Source organism: Moschus berezovskii, chromosome 24 (assembly GCF_049115385.1).
Source record: "Moschus berezovskii isolate FMDL1 chromosome 24, NW_MosBer_1.0, whole genome shotgun sequence".
Lineage (NCBI taxonomy): Eukaryota > Metazoa > Chordata > Mammalia > Artiodactyla > Moschidae > Moschus > Moschus berezovskii.
This window is the reverse complement of record NC_142483.1, coordinates 2,679,070-2,701,769: the sequence shown is the minus strand read 5'-3', so window position 1 is coordinate 2,701,769 and position 22,700 is coordinate 2,679,070. Positions and strand designations below refer to the sequence as shown.

General features: G+C 56.5%; 1 protein-coding gene across 1 annotated transcript; it reads left to right on the top strand.

Annotated features, from left to right (window-relative positions):
• The first annotated feature begins 20 nt into the window (after window positions 1-20).
• On the top strand, window positions 21-22,620 carry XPC (XPC complex subunit, DNA damage recognition and repair factor). Its single transcript, XM_055413486.2, has 16 exons — window positions 21-179; window positions 6,090-6,285; window positions 8,179-8,297; window positions 11,032-11,155; window positions 12,042-12,126; window positions 12,922-13,079; window positions 13,381-13,501; window positions 14,978-15,067; window positions 15,861-16,706; window positions 17,852-18,012; window positions 19,084-19,165; window positions 19,959-20,093; window positions 20,182-20,351; window positions 20,858-20,951; window positions 21,279-21,368; window positions 22,146-22,620. Exons 1-16 carry the CDS (start codon window positions 92-94, stop codon window positions 22,350-22,352), a joined length of 2,766 nt encoding a protein of 921 aa, XP_055269461.2. The 5' UTR covers window positions 21-91; the 3' UTR covers window positions 22,353-22,620.
• The last annotated feature ends 80 nt before the right edge of the window (window positions 22,621-22,700 follow it).

Here is a 22,700-nt window from a genome sequence, read left to right as displayed (position 1 = left end):
TGTGGCCTCGGCGAGGGGGCGGAGCCGGGTCGCGGCAGCGTCCGGCGCCGGCGCGCTGCGTCTCTTGCGGGGGAGTCTTGCCCGGGCGGCGATGGCGCGGAAACGCGCGGCTGGCCGGGGCCCCCGCGGCCAGAAGGCCGAGGGCAAAACCAAAGGCCGGCGCGAGGAGGAGGAGGCGGGTGAGAGCGAGGCCGAGCCGGGCCTGGCGGGGAGGGGCTGGAGGAGGGCCGGGGGCAGGCCGGGCGCGGGTGGGCAATCCTGCGCCCACCCGCGCGGAGGAGACCGCGCCCCGGAGACCACGCGCGGCCGGCGCGCCTTGCCCTCCGTGCCGGAGGCGCCCTGAGCGGCTCGGCCGGTCCTGCCGGACCGCGAGCTCCCCTGCGCGGTCTCCCCCCGCGCCCTGCAGCCCGCAGGGGCAGGTGCGGTCTCCTGGCAGACGCAGAGGGTGAAGAGGCAGACCGGCGGACCCGCACTGTGGAGCGCGGGGCTGTGCTGACCTCCTGAATAGTGGCTGCGTCGTGCCTGACACTGGGCGACCCCATGGCCTGCAGCGCGCCAGGCTTCCCCAACGGTACCTTCAGCTCAGTCCCACCTTAAAGTCCCAGATTTCGGATCCCAGCCGACTTCTCTACGTGCCTGTCGAATAGGTTGCGTATCCGTGTCCCGGGCAAACTAAACCTGCCCCTTCCCCACTTATCGCCGTCTCATCCATCCCATCATCACTTGTTAGAACAAACCCTCTTCTTTACACTGCACACCCCAATCCTTCAGCGAGTTCTGGCAGTTCCACCTCAGAACCCTGCCGCAAATCTCTCCACTTCTCTTTATTTTCCTGGCCACACCCCCGGCCAGGCCACCTTCGCTTTTCAGTTGAACGACTGCAGCCGGCTGTTTACAACTCTCTGTGCTACCTTTCATCTACTCGCAAGAGTTCTCCATGCGGCAGCAAGGGATCTTAAGAAAAAAACAAATGAGATCTTGCCACGCTCCTACTTCAAACGCTCTGGCTTCCATTGCTCTTGGCGTAAAGTCTAGATTCCCCACGTGGCCCACAAGACCCTACACGATTCCGCTGCTGCTCTCTCCTTTCCCAGATAATCTCCTCTTGGGCCTCCTCTTGCTTCCTCAGGCACCCCGCGTTATTTCTCACCTGAGCCTTTGCCTTTGATGTTCCTTCTCCCTCGAATGTTCTTCGTGGCTTTTGCCATGGCTGCCTTCTTTTCCTGCAGGTCTCAACCCAGGCCCTCCTTGAGTGTCTTGCCTAAGGTGGTCTTTCCCAGGTATACCTCATCACAGAGGATCTTGGTAATTTATCTGCTTCCTTTTTGGCCTGTCTTAGCCAGATAAGCTTAGGAAAACATGTCTTACTTTTTGCTGTATCTCATGCTATCCCCCCCACTTCCCTGCATATACCAAGTGCTCAATAAATAGTATGAATAACTCTGTAACGCATGCCGTAGAAGGAAGTTCTGGGGCACCTCATATAACTGAGAAGATGACTGGACCGAATCACCAGTAAGGCCCCCTGTGACCCTAGAGTGAGTAATTCTGTGATTCTGCGCAGGGGGTTGTGAGTTTTCAGTAAGATGGCACATAAGGCTCCGGGCCTGGTCTGGGTGAGGGGATCAGATGGGCTGACTCGCGTCATTCAGCCTGTACATAGGCAAGGGGTGCAGTCAAGCCTCATTTGCACCCTGCGAGCCCGTGGAGCTGCAGTAAGTTTCCAAGGCAGCTTCCGGGAAGAGCTGTCGTCTGCTGTGGTTGGTGGAGGAACAGTCTGGCTGTGGTTTTGGCTGCAGCTGAAATTGATTTGGTGACTCGTCAGTGTAAAGTATAACAGCACCACAGTGCATTCAAATAAAGGTGACACTTGGCTGCTTTCAACAGCCAACGATTTGGCACCCCGTTATGTCTTTGTTTCTGTTAGGGCCCCTCTAGTTTCTACATATTGGATCTCAACATTCCTTCATCGATTTACTGCTTCATCATTAGCTCCTTCAGCAGATACTTACTGAGCACCTGGCTATTTTCAGGCCCAGGTATCGGCACTGGAAGGGTAGCAGTCAACAGGACAGGCAAGGTTCTGCTCTCATGATGCTTGTAATCTTTGGGGAAAGGGAGGTAGGACAAACAAGAAACAAATTCCCATGGTGATAGGAGCCATGAAGAAGGCAGAGTAGGTCTCTGTAATAAAACTGGCGTGGGCACAGGGAAAATGCAGCAGAGTCAGAATCAGTGGGCAAGAAGTCCTGTCCGAGGACGTGGTGCTTTCAGCCAATTACTGGCTGAAATGAGGGGCCTTTTGTAGGATGTGGGCAGAGGAATCAGTAAGTTTAAAACTCTTAGAAAAGAGTGTTAGGAACCTTAGGTTGGAGACCAGACTGAGGAGTTTGTATTTTATTCTTGGTGCTGTGAGGTCCTGCTGGCAGTTCTAAGCAGGTGGATTTTGTTGTTGTTGTTAAATTAGTAGCTGGCTGAGCAAGCCCAGTGATTGATTCATGCCCTGCTGAAATAACCAGGTTATATAACTGTGTAATAGTCAGCCCTGGACAGGCTGCACGTCTGTGGATTCGAGCAAAGTTCAGTCCAGGGTTGATTCGTCCACAGATTTGGAGCCCGGGGGTACAGAGCGGAGGGCTGACTGTAGTGCACAGCTCTAGATCTTGGAGAGTCTTGGGAAATGGCCTCTTTTTAAATTAAATTTTAAAATTTAACTTACAATAGCATTAGTTCAGATGCTCAACAGTGATTGGATATTGGATCATATTCCATACGAGGGCTCCCCTGGTGGCTCAAACAGTAAAGAATCCGCCTGCAGTGCAGGAGACCTGGGCTCCATCCCTGGGTCAGGAAGACCCCCTGGAGAATGGACTGGCCACCCAGTCCAGTACTGTTGCCTGGAGAAGTCTATGGACAGAGAAGCCTGACAGGCTGCAGTCCGTGGGGTCACACATCAGACATGACTGACGACTACCACTTTCACACTCGATACTCCATATAAAGTCACTACACAGGACTGGCCGTTTCCCTGTGCTGTGCGTTGCAGCCGTGGATTTGCTGATCTTACACCCACCGCTTCGTGCCCCTTAACCCTCTTCCCCTGTCTTGCCCCTCCCCCTCCCCCGTCCCCACTGGCAGCCACCAACTTGTTCTCTGCGTCTGTGAGTCTGTTTTACTTGTTCATTTGTTTTAGATTCTGTATATAAGGGAAAACGTGGTGTTTGTCCTTCTCTATTTCACCAAGCATGATATCCTCCACGTTGTTGCAAATGGCAGGATTTCTTATGACTGACATTTCTGATTCCTTTAGACGGTAGGTTAGGTTGTTTGAGACTGTACCTGTTTCGTGAGGTGGGCTTGTATTGCTCTACGCTTCCCTCTTCAAACGGCTTTCGCTGTGCCCTGCAGATTTCGTACACTTGTGTTTTTATCCTCACTGTCCTGAGGTATCTCCTGGTTTTCTCTGCAGTGCCGTGCGCCGTCCGTTGGTCGGCTGTCCTGCAGACCCTGTTTAGTCTCCGTGTGTTTCTGTTTCAGTTTTCTCCTGTAACTGATTTCTGGTTTCATACTGTTGTCACTGGAAAAGACACTCAATACCTTTTCAGTCTTGATTTGTTGGGACTTGTTTTGTGGCTCGCATGCCGTTGATCGATCCTGGAAAATGTTCCATGTGCACTTGAAAAGACTGTGTATCTGCTGTTTTGGACACAGTGTCTTAAAGTTATCTATTAAGTTCATCTGGTCCAGTGTGTCGTTTAAGGTCACCGTCACCTTATTGATTTTTCTTTCTGAATGATCTGTCCATTGACGTAAGTGGGGTGTTGAAGTCGCCTACAATTATTGTATTACTGTCAACTTTCCCCTTTATTTCTGTTAATATTTTCTGTATATATTCGGATGCGCCTATGTTAGATGCATATATGCTTATCAGTGATACCCTCTTCTTGTACTGACCCCTTTATCATCGTATGATGTCTCTGTCTATTATTATAGACTTTGTTTTACGGTCTGTCTTGCCTGATACGATTATTGCTGTCTGAGCTATATTTTAGCTTCCATTTGCATGGAATGTCTAGATAATAGCCTCTTGATACCCTGGTGCACACACAAAACACACACAAGCAAAGAATTTAGGGGAAACATGTCATCCGTGTGTCTGCCTCCAGAAACCACACCACTGAGTGGTTCTGTGCTTCCTTCTGGCCTGCGTCTCTTTGTGGAGGAGAAACTGTACAGACGGCTTTGCATTCTTGGCGTTTTATCAGATAGCTTTCCTTTGTCTTCAAAAATAACAATTATATACCGTTGTGTGACTATGCCATAATTAATGATTTAATTAAATGGATCCATTTAATGGGTTCCATTAAATGGGTGGGCATCCAGACTTTTAAATCTTGGACACTTTGAATAGTGATGCTGTGAACTTTTTGTTGATTGACGGCTTGTTTTCCTTGTTCTCACTTTTAACTCCTCTGTTTCTCTATTCAAAGCACAGAAATGCACACCTCTGCCTTTTAACCAACCACGTAAGTTTAGAGAGGAAGAAACAGTACTTCTGAAGCAACTTCCCACCTGCATCTTTAGATTAGTAAAGTATTTAGCATCTTACTAACAGAGGGCTAAAAACCGCTGTAAGATCTAGAAATCCTGGTTTTCAGTATGCCCTACCAAATTGTCAGGTCATAAATAAACTTTTGGCCTTGAAATAAGAAATCTGAAGAAACAGAACTGAATCAGTGATTTTAGCCAGCAGTAAAACAAATGCTGCTATAAGGTGAAATTTATTAAAATTTAGTTATGATTTTTTTTTTTTTTTTTTTTAGCTCAAAAGGGAGAGTCTTTTTCTTCCACGCAAAATTGTATTCTTGGGGACTGAAAATACGTATCCAGGGAGTCAGCATTACAAACCATAAATGAAAGGAATGAATTAATTTGATATTTTAGGTTAATATTGCAGCTCTTTTTGGAACCTCAATAAAGTTTATTTTTGTTTTCCAATATTAATTGAAGCAGAGCTGTGCAGAGGACAAAAGAAGATGATTTATTTCAGATTTAAGATAATCTGTGGGACTATATAATAGAAAAATATTTCCCCCGTTGTATTAATATAACATATGTAATATATGTTAAGAGACCATGCTTTTAGATACCCTGGTTGAACTAAAACAAGTAGTGTATGCATTTTTTATATTTCCTTTAACAAAATTTTATTATTTTATTAATTAGTAATAATGGTTAGTTATTAAAATAAAGTTGCTTTTCAATTACTGCTAACTTATTCCAACCCTATGCTTGCTGAGAGGCTTCCCAGGTGGAGCTAGTGGTAAAGAACCCACCTGCCAATGCAGGAGACATAAGAGACACAGGTTCGATCTCTGGGTCAGGAAGATCCCCTGGAGGAAGGCATGGCAACCTGCTCCAGTATTCTTGCTTGGAAAGTGCCATGAGCAGAGGAGCCTGGCGGGCTGTAGTCCGTGGGGTTGCAGAGTTGGGCATGACAGAAATGACTTAGCATACACTCACGCTTGTATAAGTGACCTTTGGGTTAGATTGGATAGATTTCATAAAGTATGTGTTTTGAGTAGCGTTTGGTTTTAAAGGACAGCAGGAGTTTGGGGGAAATCATTGTTCAGTCGCTCAGTCGTGTCTGACTCTTTGCGACCCATGGACTGCAGCAGGCCAGGCTTCTCTGTCCTTCACGCTCAGACATGTAAACTTGAAGCATTTCACTCAGTCGGAGTGGATTATCCCTAAAATAATTAGTCTCAGCAGGTGGTAAAAAGCAAGGTGTTGATTAATGGATTGGTGCGTTTTCCTTGCTGGACGATGGGTATCATTTAAGGTCTGCAGTTTAGGTCGTGTGCTGGTGTCTCTATAGCCTTAGGAGGTAGATCAGAGCAGCTGATGAAGGAGGCGTGTGCAGACCAGCTGCGGGGGAAGGGGCTGAACGCTGGTTGTTGACCAAACATGGGATGTTGATAACCTCTGGAGAGAGGTTACCAGGGAGGACTTCTGTGACCCCGCCCACGAACCTGCAGTGTCTCCGCTTTTCCTGTGTCCCTCCTCTCATGTTCTGTGTGGTCATCTAGATGTCTTCGAAGATGAGAAACCGCTAAAGAAGAGCCCTCCCCCAAAAGTTTCCCGAGGAAAGAGGAAGAGAGGCCGCGGTGATGCTGGGGGCTCGGCAGACCGTCCAGTGAGAAGGAAGGCGGCCAAGGTTTCAGTGAAATCTGAAGAGCCCCAGGTTATAAAGGACGAAGCTCTCAGCGATGGGGAAGATTTCAGGTGAGACGACAGGAACCGTCTTGACCGGGTCCACCAGGGAAGTATGACCAAGAAACCCTGCTCTTGTTCCCCGTCTCTGGGGTCTACGGAAAAGGTGGGGTCTCTAAACACATCGAGGTAGCGCTCAGGCCATTGGTAAGACTGGAAGAGTCGTGGTGACTGCATAGGTTACCTCCCAGCCTCTGCAGATGCGGACCACAGCTTGCAGGGAGCGAGTTACTCATGGCGACACAGCTAGATGGTGGCAGAAGCCAGGATGAGACGCAGTCTTCAGCTCCTGGCCCAGGGCTGTTTCTGCCACACAGACCTTAGGTGCACGAGGCGTTTCCCCGACGTCCCAGCCGCGTCCTGTCCTGCTCCCCTCGGGTTCGCTCCGCTCCTGCCCAGCTGGACACCCCCCTTCACTCGATACGTGCTCGCGGTCTGCCTGCAGCCCGGACGCGGTCTGCCACCTTGACGATGCAGAGCAGAACTCACCTGCCCCTTGGTCCCTGATTCCTCCCCCTCTCCTCCTCTGGCTTCTTGCTGAATCTCTTAAGAGTGTAACTCACCTGCCCTGTGTTATAACTTGCTTGTGTCCAAGCCACACACCCCTGTGAGCTCTCAGACGGCTGGAACCATGCCAGATCGTTGCCCCATGGCATCTAGGGCAGGGCATCTCACAGTGACTGAGCATATTGATAATGTGGTGAACCATGCATGTAAACCTCGTGAACACTTGATCATCTGCCTCCGGGGAATGTTGCGGAGGGGGTGGGGGGGTGCAGGGAAGAGGACCAACAGAGAGGCCTCAGTTCCCGCTTTACGTCAGAGATAAGCCCTCTCTCTCACGGTCAGCTCTCCCGGCAGCCCCAGTCCTGGCTGGGAGGTGGCCCAGGACACGGCAGCTGTGGGAAGGAGCATGGGAGACACATGGACTCACCATCATCATTCACCTCCTCTTCCCTAAGACTCTTCCTTGCTTTCCGCTTCCCGCTCCCACCTGCTAGATTCTTTCTGCAGAGAAGTCCACGTACAGATCAGCCACGACGCTGCCAGGGAAAGCCCGGCTTCCCTTTTTGCCTCGAGGCTGGGAAATGACATTTTTCCCACATTTACTCTTAAGGGGATATTTTTGTTTCTGTGCTTTTGAAAGGAAGCGGCCGGCTAAAGAGGGACTGTCTTGTCTTTCTAGAGCTGAAGTCTGAGGCTTGTTAATTTAAGTATCTGTGCTAAAATCTTGGGTGATATTCTCACTGGACACCATGTGTCAAATCTTACAAAAGCTAAAAGTAACTCGGGGCTCTAAAGATGTTCTGTGTGTGGATTTGCAGAAATATTAATACAATGCGTGTGAGCAAGCAGTGAGCCCCGAGCCAGTGTGTGGCCAGCTGCGCGTCTGCAGAGTTCTGTGCCTCCGCTCCAGCCGTCCGTGTTCCTCACGACACACCCCCACATACCTAGGAGTTAAATTCTACCAGCCTGGGTCGCCGCTCATCTTACCTCTCAGGCGGCGAGGGTCAGCAAGTGTGAATCCTTCCCTCTTTCTTGCTGGCGTCTGGCTGCACACGTGCGCCCAGGCTTCTCCTTCTGGGACCTGCGTTCTCTTCGTGGTCTCGTCTCCCTTTCCCGTCCATTTGCTGTTTCACTTCACACGGCCTCAGGGTGCGGGTTCATCGTGCTTCTCCTGTTTCCGAATACATGTCTAGTATTAGACCCCTGATCAGAGCCCATCCTGGTGGGAACCCGAGGCCCGGGCTAATGCAGGGCGTGAGGCTCAGAGCTCCCAAACCATTTTCAGCTACCAGCAGCAGATTCACAGTCCACAGAAGGAGCGTTGAAAGGGGAGCTTAGCTTCCCCACGGCACCGGGACGCATGCGCTTTCTTCACCTTCCTCTGTGGTCTCTGCACAGGGACTTGCCGAGCGCCCGCAGGAAGGGCCAGCCCGCAGAGAGAGAGGCCGCTGCGGACAACGGCAGCTGCAAGGGGGACGACGAGGAAGACAGTGAGGAGGACTGGGAAGAAGTGGAAGGTAAAGCGACCCCCTCTGCTCCCGAACGGTCATCCTGTTGGCCTGCTTGGTTCTGCCCGGGGTCACATCACTGCAGCCCCGTCCTCCTCTTGGAAAACGAGGAAGACAAAGATAAGGTCGCAGCGGGGACCTGCTTGGATGTAAGGAACAGTTCCCGACCAGGTCGCCTCAGAGGGCTGTGCCTCCTCTTCCTCCGGAGGCACTCTGTGAGAGAGACGCGTGCTCATGCGCACCCCGGGTCCAGCTTTGCCCCTCGTGCAGCCCCGTGAGTGACAGCGTCCAGCGGGGCGAGCTGCGCTTGTTCTCCAGGACGGTCGGTGAACACTGCGCGGCCCCTGTAAGCCGGGTGGTTGTGGGAGAGCGTGACGGGCCTGGCGCATCCTGTACCTGCAGTAAACAGCGGCCAGGGTCACCGTCCTGGAGCCCTTCTGCCTAGCAGGTCTTTTCCTAGCTTTTCCTTTTGAAAGGGTTCAAACCTACAAAGAAATGGAGTGCGGAGTCCAGGCACTCTTCGCCTGGACGCCCTGGCTTGACGGCTGTGCCCCAGGGACTGTGTCTCTCTCTGTAACTCTGCTGGTGGGACTGCGTGAAAGTCAGCCACAGGCATCCTGACTGTTCACGCGCCAGCACTGGAGCGCTTATCTCCTGAGAGTGAGGCGTTGCCCACCTGATGAGATACTGTCATCTCCTGATTAAGGCCCTGGTTACTGTGAGATGATCCATTCCAGCTGCCTTTGTTCTTGTCTCCCTGTCCCTCACCAGTGCAGGATCTAATCAGGGTATTTGGTCTCTCTAATCTAGAGCAGAGACTCCACGCCCCACCTTGTTTTTCTTTGTTGGTGGGGCCACACTGCACAGCACGCAGGATCTTAGTCCCCTGACCAGGGACTGAACCTGTGCCCCCTGCATTGGGAGTGAGGAGCTTTAACCATTGGACCACCAGGGAAGTTATAACCCCCCCGCCCCCACCCCCCGCCTCATTGTTTTGCTTTTCATTGTTTTTTTCAGTCATTAAGTCATGTCTGACTCTGTGACCCCACAGACAGCACCACGCCAGGTTCTGTCCTCCAGTATCTCCTGGAGTTTGCTCCAATTCATAGCACTGTCTTTTTTTTTTTTTTTTTTTGCCAGAGTCCTGGCCTCTTGTTCTGTAGCATGTCTCGTGTTCTGGTTTATAATGGTGGTTAGCGTGTTTGAATGCCCCCCTGCATGTCCTATGAACCATGAGTCCAGAGACTTGGCTGCCTTTAGAGTAAACATTCTTTGGCAGGAACACTGCCGATGACAATACTCAGTATCATCACTGAGCCCTGTGCTTCGGAGCACATCCACTAAGAGGCTCCTGATGTCAGCTGGTCCTGCTGGTGATGCTAAGCTCGACCGCGTCTGGGCCTGCCTGACTGTGCCGGTGTAAAGGTTCATTTTCCTGCTGAGTCTCTGTGAAGACCCTGCGCCTCAGTCCCTTTCCATTTACTGGTGCTGGTGAGATCTTGACGGAATCAAAGATTATTATAGTGAGCGTTGCAAAGTGGCAATATTTTGATTGTCATTTCATGTATAATTATTCACAATTTACTTTGATCTGTAAAGCAGAGGTCTCCGTTTTAAGGACTATTTTCATTTAGTCATTTCTTTGGGGCATCACTGTGGTCGTAAAAATTCAACTATGTCAGCAGTTATCCTCTTTATCCTTTTGACCTTCAGATTGCCGCCACATTTGGGGAGCAGGAGCCCCTTTAAGCAGCCGCGCTGTGGTGTCTGATGTGGCCTCAGTGGTTTCTGAGAATGTTTTTGTTCTTCGGCATAATAGGAGGTTCCAGGGTCTCCCTGCACTCTCCGTGCGGCAGAGCTGGAATCAGCCCTGTTCATTTTAGTAGCAGCTGGCACACAGAAACCAGGGTCTCAACACCGGCTGTGGTCATTGCTTCTAGGCCCAGAGCCACTTTGAAAGGACCTTAGTTAATGAAGTTCACTGTTACATCCAGTTCAGCAGAGTTAATTTCGGCCGGCGACTCACTCCGGTACTCTTGCCTGGAAAATCCCATGGACGGAGGAGCCTGGTGGGCTGCAGTCCATGAGGTCGCACAGAGTCAGACACAACTGAACAACTTCACTTTCACTTTTCACTTTCACACATTGGAGAAGGAAATGGCAACCCACTCCAGTGTTCTTGCCTGGAGAGTCCCAGGGACGGCGGAGCCTGGTGGGCTGCCACCTGTGGGGTCTCACAGAGTCGGACACGACTGACGCAACTTAGCAGCAGCAGCAGCAGTGTTTACAAGCAGCCTAGCGGGGAAGGAGATGGAAAAATGCATGCCTGCCCTGTGCGCGTTTGCAGTGGAGTCTGGAGTCACGCCTCCACAAAGTGGACAGTGGGGGCTTTCCTGGAGTGACGCGGCCAGCAGGACACTGCTCCCGCGCCCCGGCTCCACGGCACTGGGGTCTGTGTCTGAGGGTCTTCCCCCTGGGCTGTGACGCGGCCAGCAGGACACTGCTCCCGCGCCCTGGCTCCACGGCACCAGGGTCTGTGTCTGAGGGTCTTCCCCCAGGGCTGGGACTCTGGGCGCTCATGCAGGTTAGTGAGATGCTTGGGCGTGAGCGCTCAGGGCCTCCAAGCAAGGGTCTCGGCGGTCTCCGGCCTCACCTCCGGCACCCCCGCGGAACCTCGTTGTTCAGTACACTGCCTCGTATAACAGTAATTGTTATCACTGATCTAAAAAATTACTGTTGCTAGAAGTTAGTGAGCCCGTGCCGGGTGACGTGGGGGAAAGCGCAGCCTTCTCTGCATCTGCCCTGCCCGTGAAGCCAGTGGAGATAGAGATTGAAACACCGGAGCAGGTGAAGGCCAGAGAAAGAAGGTACGATCAAGCACTTGCTTCTAGATTTCCGTCACGTCTCACCATCGGCAGCTGCTCCCCAGGAAAGCTTTTGAAAAACACATAGGAGACGCGGGCTGAGTGTCCAGGTTGTCAGGAGCCTTAGGCTAGAGAGCCCTGGGCTCACCTTGAGGACTTCCAGGCGAAACCTTTGTGTCTAGGCGAGTGCAGACGTGCCAAGGGCCATGAGGGTCGCCTTTACTATGTTGACTCTTCAGGACAGCGTGTGAATGAGGGCCCGGAGACTCAGAGGCTAAGGAACGTTTCATCTGTGAGTGGAGGAGCCCCCATCTGTGTCTGTCAGGCTGACCAGACACCCCAGCTTGTGTCCCGCGGCATCACTGCAGGGCCTGCGGCAGTGGCCCCCGTGGTTCGGGGCCTCCCCTGCTCCTTCCGGGGGTCCCTGGTCCCTCTGCAGTCCCTGGTGGCCTGGCCGTATGCAGCGCATCTCCCGGTAGTTAACTGGTCCTGAGTCCCCTCACGTGATGGGCACTTTATCAGGTGTCAAGGATAAAAGAAATCGTTTAAGAGGTTTTCTTAAAGGGGCTTGGGACGGAGACGAGAGGGATCTTAGGGCAGAGCAGCGTTGCACAAACAAGCGATGTGCGCTGACTTAGCGCCAAGGCAGCGGGCCTTGGGGGTGGTCAGAAGGGGCGTCCTGAGGCACCCGCTCGGGAGGCGTGGCAGGTGCGGGTCAGGGGAGGGGATGTCCCGGGCCGGGGTCTGTGGGCGAGGAGGCGCAGGACCGGCCAGCGGCAGGTCTGCTGGGTAGCGGGGCCTGAGTCCCTGCCCCGAAAGGCGTCGGCGGGGATGGGCGGGTGGGGTCCGGCTTCCCCCTCCACTTGGGGATTGTTCATGTGCGTTGCAGTGAAAAGATCAAAATGGAGTTTGAGACGTATCTTCGGAGGATGATGAAGCGTTTCAGTAAGGAGGTGCACGAGGACACGCACAAGGTTCGGCCGGGCCGGGGGCGGATGGGCCCTTCCGGCGGGGGCGGGGGGCGGGACACCGGCGCCGTCAGCCACGGCCCCGGCTCTGCGCAGGCGCGGTGCGGTGACACGGGGCACGCACGGCGGCGTCTGCCTGCAGGGCGCGTGAGGCGTGGCTCGGCACGCCCCTCCCCTCCCTCGGCTCGGCCTATCAGTAACCCTGGGTCCGGCCTCAGCTGAAGGCGAGGCGGCTCCTGACTTCAGCGGGCACTTACTGGACACACTGAGGCCTCGCGAGAAGCCTGGTGTGGGGAGAGAGACTTGCACGAAGCTTGTCTCCTACTGCTCAGGACTTTCTGTCTCACAGACAGAACAGCAGAGACCTCAGCACAGGGAGACTCAGGACACAGAACGAGGGGAGATAGGTTTGGGCCCCAGTAGCCGAGAAAGGCCTCGTTTGGGAGAGGGGTCGGGGCAGGTCAGGGGAGGACGGCGCAGGGAGAGGCCGCGCCGACGGTCCTTTAGACCCCAGGCTTCGTAACGTGTCATCCGCAGATGCTTCAGGATGCACCTCCAAAACACAAGACCTCTTAGCGAAAGGAAGTTTGTGCTTTGCAGCTTTGAGATTTGACTGTTTCTCTGAGGGAAGGCGCATCCAGAGAGAAGGGGGGTGAGAGCCACAGCCTTGGAAACGGCAGTGCTAAGAGTTCTGTTTTTTCTGTATAGAAAGGCCAGCAGCTACTTCCTGTCCTCGAAACGTCTTTGGATTTGGCAGCCAGAGTCCTCTGGTTTTCAGGCTTCCCACTTCCCTCTTCCTAGGTTCACCTGCTGTGTCTGCTGGCAAACGGCTTCCACCGAAATAGAATCTGCAACCAGCCAGACCTGCAAGCCATTGGCCTCTCCATCATCCCAACGCGCTTCACCAAAGTGCCACCCCGAGACGTGGACGTCTCCTACCTGTCCAACCTGGTGAAATGGTAGGGCCCTCCGGCCTATCCTGCAGAGCATAGGGTAGGAGTTGGGTCTCAGAGACTGGGTGCAGGTCAGTCCCACAGATCCTCCTCGAGGGGAAGGTCTGAGCTGGGTCTTCAGGAGTTGGCCAGAGAGGCTGGGAAGAGGAGCACGGGCAGGGGGCCCCCGTGAGTCCTGGCCGCGGGAGGACAAGGCTTCTCTTTGCCCTGGCACAGGCAGGGGGCCGCTGTGAGTTCTGGCCGCGGGAGGACAAGGCTCCTCTTTGCCCTGGCCTCTGACACAGAGAAGCACCTGGTTTGTCTCCAGGTTCATCGGGACGTTTACAGTGAACGCGGGCCTCTCGACCGACGAGCAGGGCAGCCTACAGACAACGCTGGAGCGGAGATTTGCTATTTACTCGGCAAGAGACGATGAGGAGCTGGTCCACGTGAGTGACGCCCCTGACAGCACTGTTGTATTAGGTCTGTGAGCCAACGACAGTGGCGGTCACGTGCCACGTACCATTCAGGCTGTTTTACATACACTTCCTTGCTCAGCGCTCAAAAGGTAAAAACAGGTACCGGAGCTCAGAGAAGCAGAATCACATCCTCAGGGCCACTCAGTCTAAGCGCTGGAGTCAGGATGGGGACCGGCCTGAGAGCTGAAAGCTGCCCCTCTCCTGTCTCTGCTCAGTGTCCTGGAGTAGTAAAGAACTTAAGTTTTTGGTCAGGTGCCCTACAGTTGTTTACAATATTCAAAAGTGCTATTTACAAGTCCCAAGGAGGGACTTCCCTGGTGGTCCAGTGGCTAAGACTGCATGCTCCCAGTGAAGGGGGCTTGGGTTCGAACCCTGGTCTGGGAACTAGATTCCAGATGCCACAAGTAAGACCCGGCGCAGCCATAATAAATAAACATTTTATTTAAAAAAGGCCTAATATTGGCTGCAGAAATCCTTCAGAGGGTGTTTCCTTACCTTCTACAATGGGCAGTGACCTGGCAGACGGCTGCGCGGCGAGGAGGGTTCTGTCCAGGAGCCATAGCGAAGGGCTTCTGTGCTCACAGGGTTTGTCACAGTTCAAGATCCCCTCAGGGAGAGCTCCGTCTCAGTGAAACGGAGAAACGTGGTTTTATCCTCGGAGATCCTGTCAGGGCACACGCTTGTGTCCGAGCCTCAGGTTCTGTTTCGGGAAAGAGATCGTATGACCGGCATCCTTACTTTCTCTTCCGATTTGGCTTGAAGACGTCCGACCATCTGGCCAGGAGTTGTGCTGTCAAACCCGCAGTCAGGAGAACGGTGGTATTTCAGCGTCACCCTCCCAGACCCTCTGTCTGTGCACACTTTTTCTTCCTGCAATTGTATTCAGCAGAAATAATAGTTGGCTGGTTTTGTTTTTAAAAAAGAAGTGAGCAGTCCCGTTCACAGTGCTGTACAACCACTGCCTGTTCGCACATCCCGTCTGCTGCCCCCGAAGGGAGCCCCGTGCCCACCACACAGTCACTCCGTTGTCCGTCCTCCCACCTCCCCAGTAGCTGGCAGCCACCGACCTGCGTTCTGTCTCTGGATTTACACAGTTTGGACACGTCACATAAAAGACATCACAGTACAGTCAGCCCTCACTGTCTGCCACCTCCGTGTTCAGACTCACTGCTGATCAGACGTCTCCCTGCAGGGGTTGAGCCCGCAGAGGCGGGACCCAAGGGTACGGAGGGCAGGCTGCTGTACCCGGCTGTGGGGCGGCATCGCAGGCTCTGGAACCCAAGCGGGTCCTGGGAGCAGTCCTCGCAGATAGCTGAGGGACAGCTCTGTGTGACTTTCCGTGTCGGCTCCTTGGACTTGCCATGTCTTCAGGGTTCATTCACCACGCAGGATCACTCCAGTCCATCCTTCTTTCCTGAGGATAAGCATGTTTCTTTCTGATTCTAGATATTTTTGCTGCTTCTCCGGGCCCTGCATCTCCCTTCCCGCCTCGTATTGTCTCTGCAGCCAATTCCTCTGAAGTTATCAGCAGCGAAGGTGAGGTTCCCGGGCCTTCCAGAGGAAAGGACGGGTGGTCAGGGAGGAGTGAGAAGTTACCTGAGCCTTAAACAGACCTGCTCAGTACACTGCTTCGAAAGGCAGTCTTTGCGGAGCAGGCTTCCTCTGAGCGGGCCTGCCTCAGGCGCTGTGCAGGGAAGCTGTGTGCAGGGCGGGTATCTAGCAGCCTGGGCTTCGTGTGTGCAGAGGGGCCTGCGGGCCGGGCTCCTCGGTGCTCTGGTCTCTGGTCTGAGGGTGGTGCAGTAAAGAGGTACTCCTCGTCCTCAGCGGGGTGGGGTGAGGACGCGAAGCCTTTGAACTCCACCGTCATCCAGGAAGGGGGACGAACACTGCTCCTTGGGGGTGCTGGCACTGTCTGAAATTTTGTCCAGAAGTCCAGTTTTAATAACTTCTGAATTCTTAATCATGCGATTTTGCTTGCAAAGTGCCTTATGTGTACGATGGGTACTCCTGCTGAGGAAACTGAGACTCAGCGATGACATGATTTATCCAAATCACATAAAACTAAGACGCAGAAATGGAATTCGAACCCGGGTTTGTCTGTCCCACATCCTGTGCTCACTGTACAGTGAGAAGAATCAGACCATGGACTCCTCTCGGGTGCTGTAGAATTTAGTGAACGGTTTCTCAGCCCCGCTGGAGGGCAGCCAGGTCGTCACTGAGCTGGGGACGTCTCGTGTACGCTGGCGCTCCCGCAGGACTTACCTGTTAGATGGCAGGATCTTTATCATTTTGTTAGCTAAAGATAAAAAGCAGAAATTTCCTGTTTAAGGGAAAGAAACCTTGCAAGGAAAGATCCACAGAGGCGCCTGGGGGCTCCTCAGAAGCTTCCAGCCAGGCTCCTGCAAAGCCCAGCGGAGGAAGCCGAGGAGAGGATGCCTCTTCGGAGGACGCTGGTGGGGCCCGTGCCAGAGGGAAGGGGAGCAAGGCGGCCACAGGCAGGAGGCCGCGGGAGGCGTCCCCGTCCAGCGGGGAGGACGTGGGCAAGGCTCGGCGGCAGAGGCGGGGGGCCCGGAGGCTAGCGCGGGCCCGGAGGCAGCGGGCGGCCGCCAGGGTGTCCTACAAGGAGGAGAGCGAGAGTGACGCGGCCAGCAGCGGCTCTGACTTTGAGCCTTCCAGCGGGGACAGCTGCCTCCCGTCTGATGAGGATTCCGAGCCCGGCCTGTCGAGGCCGCGGAGGGCCCCCACCCAGAGGGCGAAGGCGGGGGCCAAGAGCAGGTCCAGGTCCCAGCGCGGAAGCCGCCGTCCGCCCCCCGGCTTCGCAGAAGCGTCGGCGAGTGCCGCGGGCAGCAAGCCGAGGAGAGGCCGGGGGCCGGCGGGGGCCGGCGTGGACCAGTGGCTGGAGGTGTTCTCGGAGCGCGAGGAGAAGTGGGTGTGTGTGGACTGCGTGCACGGCGTGGTGGGCCAGCCCCTGACCTGCTACCAGCACGCCACCAAGCCCGTGACCTACATCGTGGGCATCGACGGCGCCGGCTGCGTGCGCGACGTCACGCCGAGGTACGACCCCGCCTGGCTGACGGCCACCCGCAGGAGCCGCGTGGACGCCGCCTGGTGGGCGGAGACCCTGCGGCCCTACCGGAGCCCGCTGGTGGACAGGGAGCTGCGGGAGGACCAGGAGGTGAGGACTGCGGGTGCAGCGGGCTCGGGGTGCTGCCTCGGTCAGCAGGGCGGCGGGGACGAAAGTCACCAGCTGTGCGGCTGGGCTCTGAGAGAGGCGCTGACTTGGTCTTGGAACCTGGGTTGCTCTGGCCCCAAAGCCTGTGTACTTGAGTTGTTGCCGGGTTAGAAATGTGCAGCTTGACGTAAGTCAGGTAAGTAGTCCCGAGTGAGAGGAAAACAGTGTAACTGTTTCTCCCCCATCAGCATGCGCCCGCGCACGGGAGCGCACTGCAGCATCCCTGCCGCGACCCGGACTCAGCTCCCGGGAGCAGCGCGGAGGGCTGAGGGGGCGGCTTGTTGGTTACGGGGCGTGCGTTCCTGCGGAGCCTGCTGTGACTCCCCTAGTTCGCGGGCTTGCTCGGAAGCTGGCGGCGCGGGGTCGCTCCCGCCTCCCCACGTGCTCGTCCTCCCGGTCTATCGGGATTTGAAGAGACGCTGCGGGCAAGTGCAGGAGAGCCCGGGAGAGGGATGAGGGTGAGAGCAGTGGGCTTGCCTGTGAGGAGCCAGGCCCTGGAAGCAGCGGAGGGGACAGGCGTGGATCGAAGCGGACGGAGAAGCTGCGGGTGTCGTCGTCCTGGTCTCAGTGGGAGCCGGGCCCGGAACCCGCATCACAGAATCGGGTGTCACATACGGTGCGGCCTCCTCCTGAGGAAGGCCCTGCTCGGGCCGGCGCGGTGTTGGAGGGCAGCAGTGACTTCCAGTGCCGTGAGCTGCAAAGCTGCCAGACTGCAGAGCTTTCGACACATCTGCGTCTGCAGAGCAGAGCGCCAGGGCACAGCACAGGGCAGCAGCCTGGGTGCCCGGAAAGCCCCAAGCTACCATCTGCTACCCGAGCAAGTTGGTCAAGGGTCGCCCCACCAAACCTGGGCCTTCCCCAGTGGCTCAGTGGTAAAGAATTGGCCTGCAATATAGAAGGCGTGGGTTTGACCCTGTCGGGAAGGTCCTGTGGCGAAGGAAACGGCAACCCACTCCCGTCGTCTTGCCTGGAGAATCCCAGGACAGAGGACCTTGGCGGGCTGCAGTCCGTGGGGTCGCAAAGAGTTGGACAAGACTGAGCACCCGTGTAACACCCGTGTAACGGCTCTGTCTCTCTGGCCTTTGCAGTTTCAGGCCAAGCACCTGGACCAGCCTCTGCCCACCGTCATTGGCACGTATAAGAACCACCCTCTCTACGCCCTCAAGAGGCACCTCCTAAAGTACGAGGCCATCTACCCCGAGACGGCCGCCGTCCTCGGGTACTGCCGCGGGGAGGCCGTCTACTCCAGGTGCGGAGCCGCCCGCGGGGCTCGCGGCCTGCCGAGGGCCGGGAGGCGAGCTTGACTGCGCATGCGTGCCGCGGGTGGGGCGTGGGGGCGTGAGTGACAGCTTAGAACCGGAAAGTTAAAGCCGCAGGGATTAAACGGTGGGGGCAGGCCGGCCTTACAGGGGGAAAGGTAAGTGGGGCAGGTAAGGTTTATATGGGCAGAGAAAAACGCCCCAAACACTGAAGTCAAACACACACAGAAGAGGAAGGAACAAGGGATTTGATGGTGAAAATTAAAATGACTGGATATCTTAATGGGTATCGCCTTTCAGCCTGGGAGGACGAGAAGTTCAGGACAGGATGGTGGTGATGGTTATGCAACACTGCCACTGCGCTGCAGACCTGAAAATGAGTCAGGTGGTGAATTCTGTGTTATTATGTGTATCTTTTCTGCAGTAAAGGGAAACTGCCGAAGAGAGGAAGGAGGGATAAACATGGAAAGTGAACATAAACTACATATAGTTAAAACTGAACAGTTTTAATAACATGAGTAAAACTTAACAACCACAAGAGGAAATTTAAGAAATGGTAATAGGAAATAAGTGACTTTTTAAAACATTGACCTGCAAGACCAAAAAATAGAGGATGTTCTTGGTAAATGGGAAAAGAAAGGCAAGAAAGGAAACTTCGGGAAATGCACAGGAGTAGGTGGTTCAAGTCCCCTGCCTGGGAGCTACTTGCTGTGGGTGGACCCCGAGGGGTTAGGGTCTGTGTGGGAGCTCCCTGTCGCTGCCTGGTCAGGGCCCCAGCCGCCACCTGGACACTTGTTCCTCTTTTTCTCTGGTGGTGAGCAGCCAACTAAACCCTAAGGCGGGGGGCACCTGCACTGCTGGGGCTCTCCGCCCCCTGACCCGGCTGCCGGGACCTCCCCACGGAAGGAGGCATCATGTGTGGCCGCTGGGGTTGGGGTCTGAGTGGACGCGTCCCCCACAAGACGGCAGGGCGCCTGTCGGCCGTGGGCCTGGGTGAGGCGGCGGGGCGCTGGGTGTTTCGGTGGGTGTGAGCGGCCCTCTGCCTCCCGTTGCCTCCTCAGGGACTGCGTGCACACCCTGCACTCCAGGGACACGTGGCTGAAACAAGCGCGCGTGGTGCGGCTTGGAGAAGTGCCCTATAAGGTAAGAGACGCGGCGCCAGGATGAGGGCATGGGCACGCCGGCCGTCTGCGCCAAGGGCTCTGTAAGAGAGGGGCCTTGCCGGGCCGGAAAGCAGCCCTCTGACCCCCGGTGTGTGCCTGAGGCCCTGGGGCCAGATCTCTGTCCCCTGCCTGTTCAGAGGGGCCACAGCCCTGCCTAGTGTGGACACGCCCATACCAGCTCTCTGCGGTCTCTGCTGAGTCTTGGAGTTGACATCACACATGAATTTTACAGACGGGATAGCAGGAGCTGAGAAAGGGCAGCTTGTCCGAGGCCTCAGCCAGTGAGACAGCGGCCCCGGGGCCCTGCCCCGGCCTCAGTGCTACACAGGGTCGGTCGGCTGCCCAGCACAGACCACAAGGCTGGGACGGGACACGGGGCCCAGTTCAGCCAGCAGAGGACCGTGGGCAGTCGTGAGCCACGGGCGCTTCTGAGAGAGCCCTGGGAGGAGCCCTTTGGGTTGCTGAGACCTGGGCCCGGTAGGGGGCCTCTGGTTCGTGGGAAGGGATTGAGGCCCAAAGCAGGCCTGTCGCTCCCCAGACGTGGAAATATCTTGAGTCCACTTTCCCCTTCAGTGATGGACACAGGATACAGCATAGCCGTTCAGGGCCATGATGGGCGTGAACTGCTCACACCTCCTAGATTGCTCGCCTGTTAAGACGGAGGTGATGCTAACGATGCACCCCACCTCCGGGTCTGCTGGAAAGGCTGCACCGAGCAGTGCCCGTTGCGCCGGGAGCATGTGGTGTGAGCGGTGGCTACTCCCCCCGTGTAGATGGTGAAAGGCTACTCCAACCGGGCCTGCAGAGCCCGCCAGGCCGAGCCGCAGCTGCACGATTACAACGACCTGGGCCTGTTCGGCAGATGGCAGACCGAGGAGTACCAGCCGCCGGTGGCTGTGGACGGGAAGGTAAGGGGGGCTGCGTCCACGGGGGCCAGGGCCAGGGCCGGGCCGCCTCCCTCTGCGGCTGGCTGGACCCAGGCGCTTCCCTCCGCAGGTGCCCCGGAACGAGTTTGGGAACGTGTACCTCTTCCTGCCCAGCATGATGCCCGTGGGCTGCGTCCAGCTGCACCTGCCCAACCTGCACCGCGTGGCCCGAAAGCTGAACATCGACTGCGCGCAGGCCGTCACTGGCTTCGATTTCCATAAAGGCTACTGCCACCCCATGTGCGTGAGCGGCATTCCGCCGAGGCGGGAAGGCGGGGCGGCAGGCTGTGGAGGAGGGGCGGGAGGCCGGCGTCGGGGGAGGCCCCCGCTCTTCCTTCAAGGTTTTCCTCTGGGTGTGCAGGGTCAGCCTCGATCCTTGCTCTTTCACACTTTCCCTCTGGGGTTTCCGTCCAGAGACGGCAAAGCCGGTGAAAGCAGCACCCTGAGGCGCCGGGTTAAGCACTGTCCTGGGGGCACTTGGGGTGACCAGGCAACATGGCTGGTGGCCATGGCAGCTTCCTGGCTGGTGGCCTCTGCCCACTCCCGCGTGGAGGAGGGTCGGGTTGGGTCCACCGCCCCGCCTTCCGCACGGGAGGTGTCTGCCAGCAGTCCTGGCTGGGACGGTGTGCTGCCGGCCAGGAAGTCCTTCAGGGCCTGAGCACTTAGGGGCGGCCGGCTGTCCCCGCAGCGGGGAGCAGAGGCCAGTGCAGGCGTGGGCTCAAGGACCATGTGTGCTGACCCCGCAGAACCGACGGCTACGTAGTCTGCGAGGAGTACAGAGACGTGCTTCTGACCGCCTGGGAGAACGAGCAGGCGCTCGTGGAGAAGAAGGAGAAGGAGGTGAGCGGGCGGGCACAAGGCGGGGCCGCTCCCCCGCAGGCCGCCTGTACCGCGGCAGCGTGCGCTCTGGCTCCGACTGCTTCCTGGGGGCTGGGCACTGAGCAGCGACCTGCCTCCTAAAGGGATTTGCCATGGTCCGGGGCCCTCCCCATCCTCCACCAAACACCTCAGAGCTGGTACCGCTTAAGGAGAGGTGTTTGGTTTCGGCGCCTCTCCCGTGTACCGCTTCATGAGTCATAGGCCGAGCGAGTCTGTCGGCCTGTGTCCCCTGTGTCTGTTCCTGAATGGCCGTGCTCAGCATCTCCCGTTCTCTGTCTGCCTCTGCAGAAGAGGGAGAAGCGGGCTCTGGGGAACTGGAAGCTGCTGGTCAAAGGGCTGCTTATCCGGGAGCGGCTGAAGCTTCGTTACGGGGCCCAGGTCAGTGTGGTCCCCGGAGGACAATGCGCCCAGGGGAGGGCTCGGAAACCACGGGCCGCTCTCCCGGTGCCACAGGCGGCGTCTCCCGGGCCCTGCATCCTGTCCATGTTGAGAAAGGCATCCCGGAGTCAGGCCGTGGGCCCCGCCCCGTATGCACAAGGGTGCCCACTCAGGAGGACGGGGTCTGCACCTTCTGGCCTCGTGCTGCCCCTGGCCCGGGGCTGCACCCACCCCCGGTGTTCATTCAGGCCCTTCTGCAGCACCACAGCCCCTAAGGACTCCCGTCAGGGGCACAGACACTCCCCAGGCACAGCCACACGGAGTGGTCGGTCCGTACTGGGTCACGGACATGGAGACGTGCTCTGGGAGCATCTGACCGCCCCCCTACCTGCATCTGCTCCCTCCTCAGACCCCTGATGCCCCCTCTCCGGCTCTGTGTTCCCACGGGCTCCTTCCTCTCGCCGAGCTTTCTGCCCCTGCCTCCCCAGACTCTAGGCCTCCAGGGCTGCCCCCTTGGAGCATCCAACACTGAGTGTTAGTGCTAAGCGTTTGGGCACTTTTTTGGTTCAAAACCCAGGAAATAAGTGCAGGGCGCCACTGGCAGTTGCCCGCTGGGTTGGTTGCAGCTCCCTGTGGGCAGTCCCTCGGCCTTGGCCCCTGTGTCCCACGGCCCTGCTCCGGGATCCACGGGCTGGGCCCAGTCCTCCGGGCCACAACCAGGGCTTCCTGACGCGCTTCCTCCACTGTCTCCTCCCCCAACCCCGGCCCGGCCCCCAGAATGAGCCAGCCGCTCCCCACACGGACACGGGAGGCGGGCTCTCATCAGACGAGGAGGAGGGGACCAGCTCTCAAGCGGAAGCGGCCAGGATCCTGGCGGCCTCCTGGCCCCAAAACCGAGAGGCTGAGAAGCCGAAGTGCTCCAGGAAGACCAGGAGGGAGAAGAAGGAGGTGGCTGCCCACCTGTTCCCATTCGAGAAGCTGTGATGCAAGCTGTCACCTCCTCAGCGGCTCGGCCGTTCCCCAGACCTTGCTCCCGGGCAGAGTCCCCCTGCGTCCATACTCGAGCTGCTGCAGACTGGGCTTGGGCCCGGCCGCAGGGCGCCCCTTGCTCTTCTCAGGCAGCTCCCTGACGCTGCACGCAGGCGGAGCGGGTCGGCTGCTCAGCCCCCTCAGGCGATACTGCTGCCTGCTTTGCCAGGGACACTTCAGGGCGGCAGAGGGCTAGACAGAGAGCCACGATGAGGAAAACAAGACTGAGACGCACAAAGAGGCTTCCCAGCTGGCAAAAAGCCCGCCTGCCGGTGCAGAGGCGAGAGACACGTGTTTGATCCT

Bases quoted from the DNA above. Each gene is read 5' to 3' on its own strand.
- XPC (XM_055413486.2), top strand. From the start codon at position 92: ATGGCGCGGAAACGCGCGGCTGGCCGGGGCCCCCGCGGCCAGAAGGCC. The intron at 16,707-17,851 runs GTGAGGACTGCG...TGGCCTTTGCAG, and splicing joins AGCTGCGGGAGGACCAGGAG to TTTCAGGCCAAGCACCTGGA. The intron at 20,952-21,278 runs GTGAGCGGGCGG...CTGCCTCTGCAG, and splicing joins TGGAGAAGAAGGAGAAGGAG to AAGAGGGAGAAGCGGGCTCT.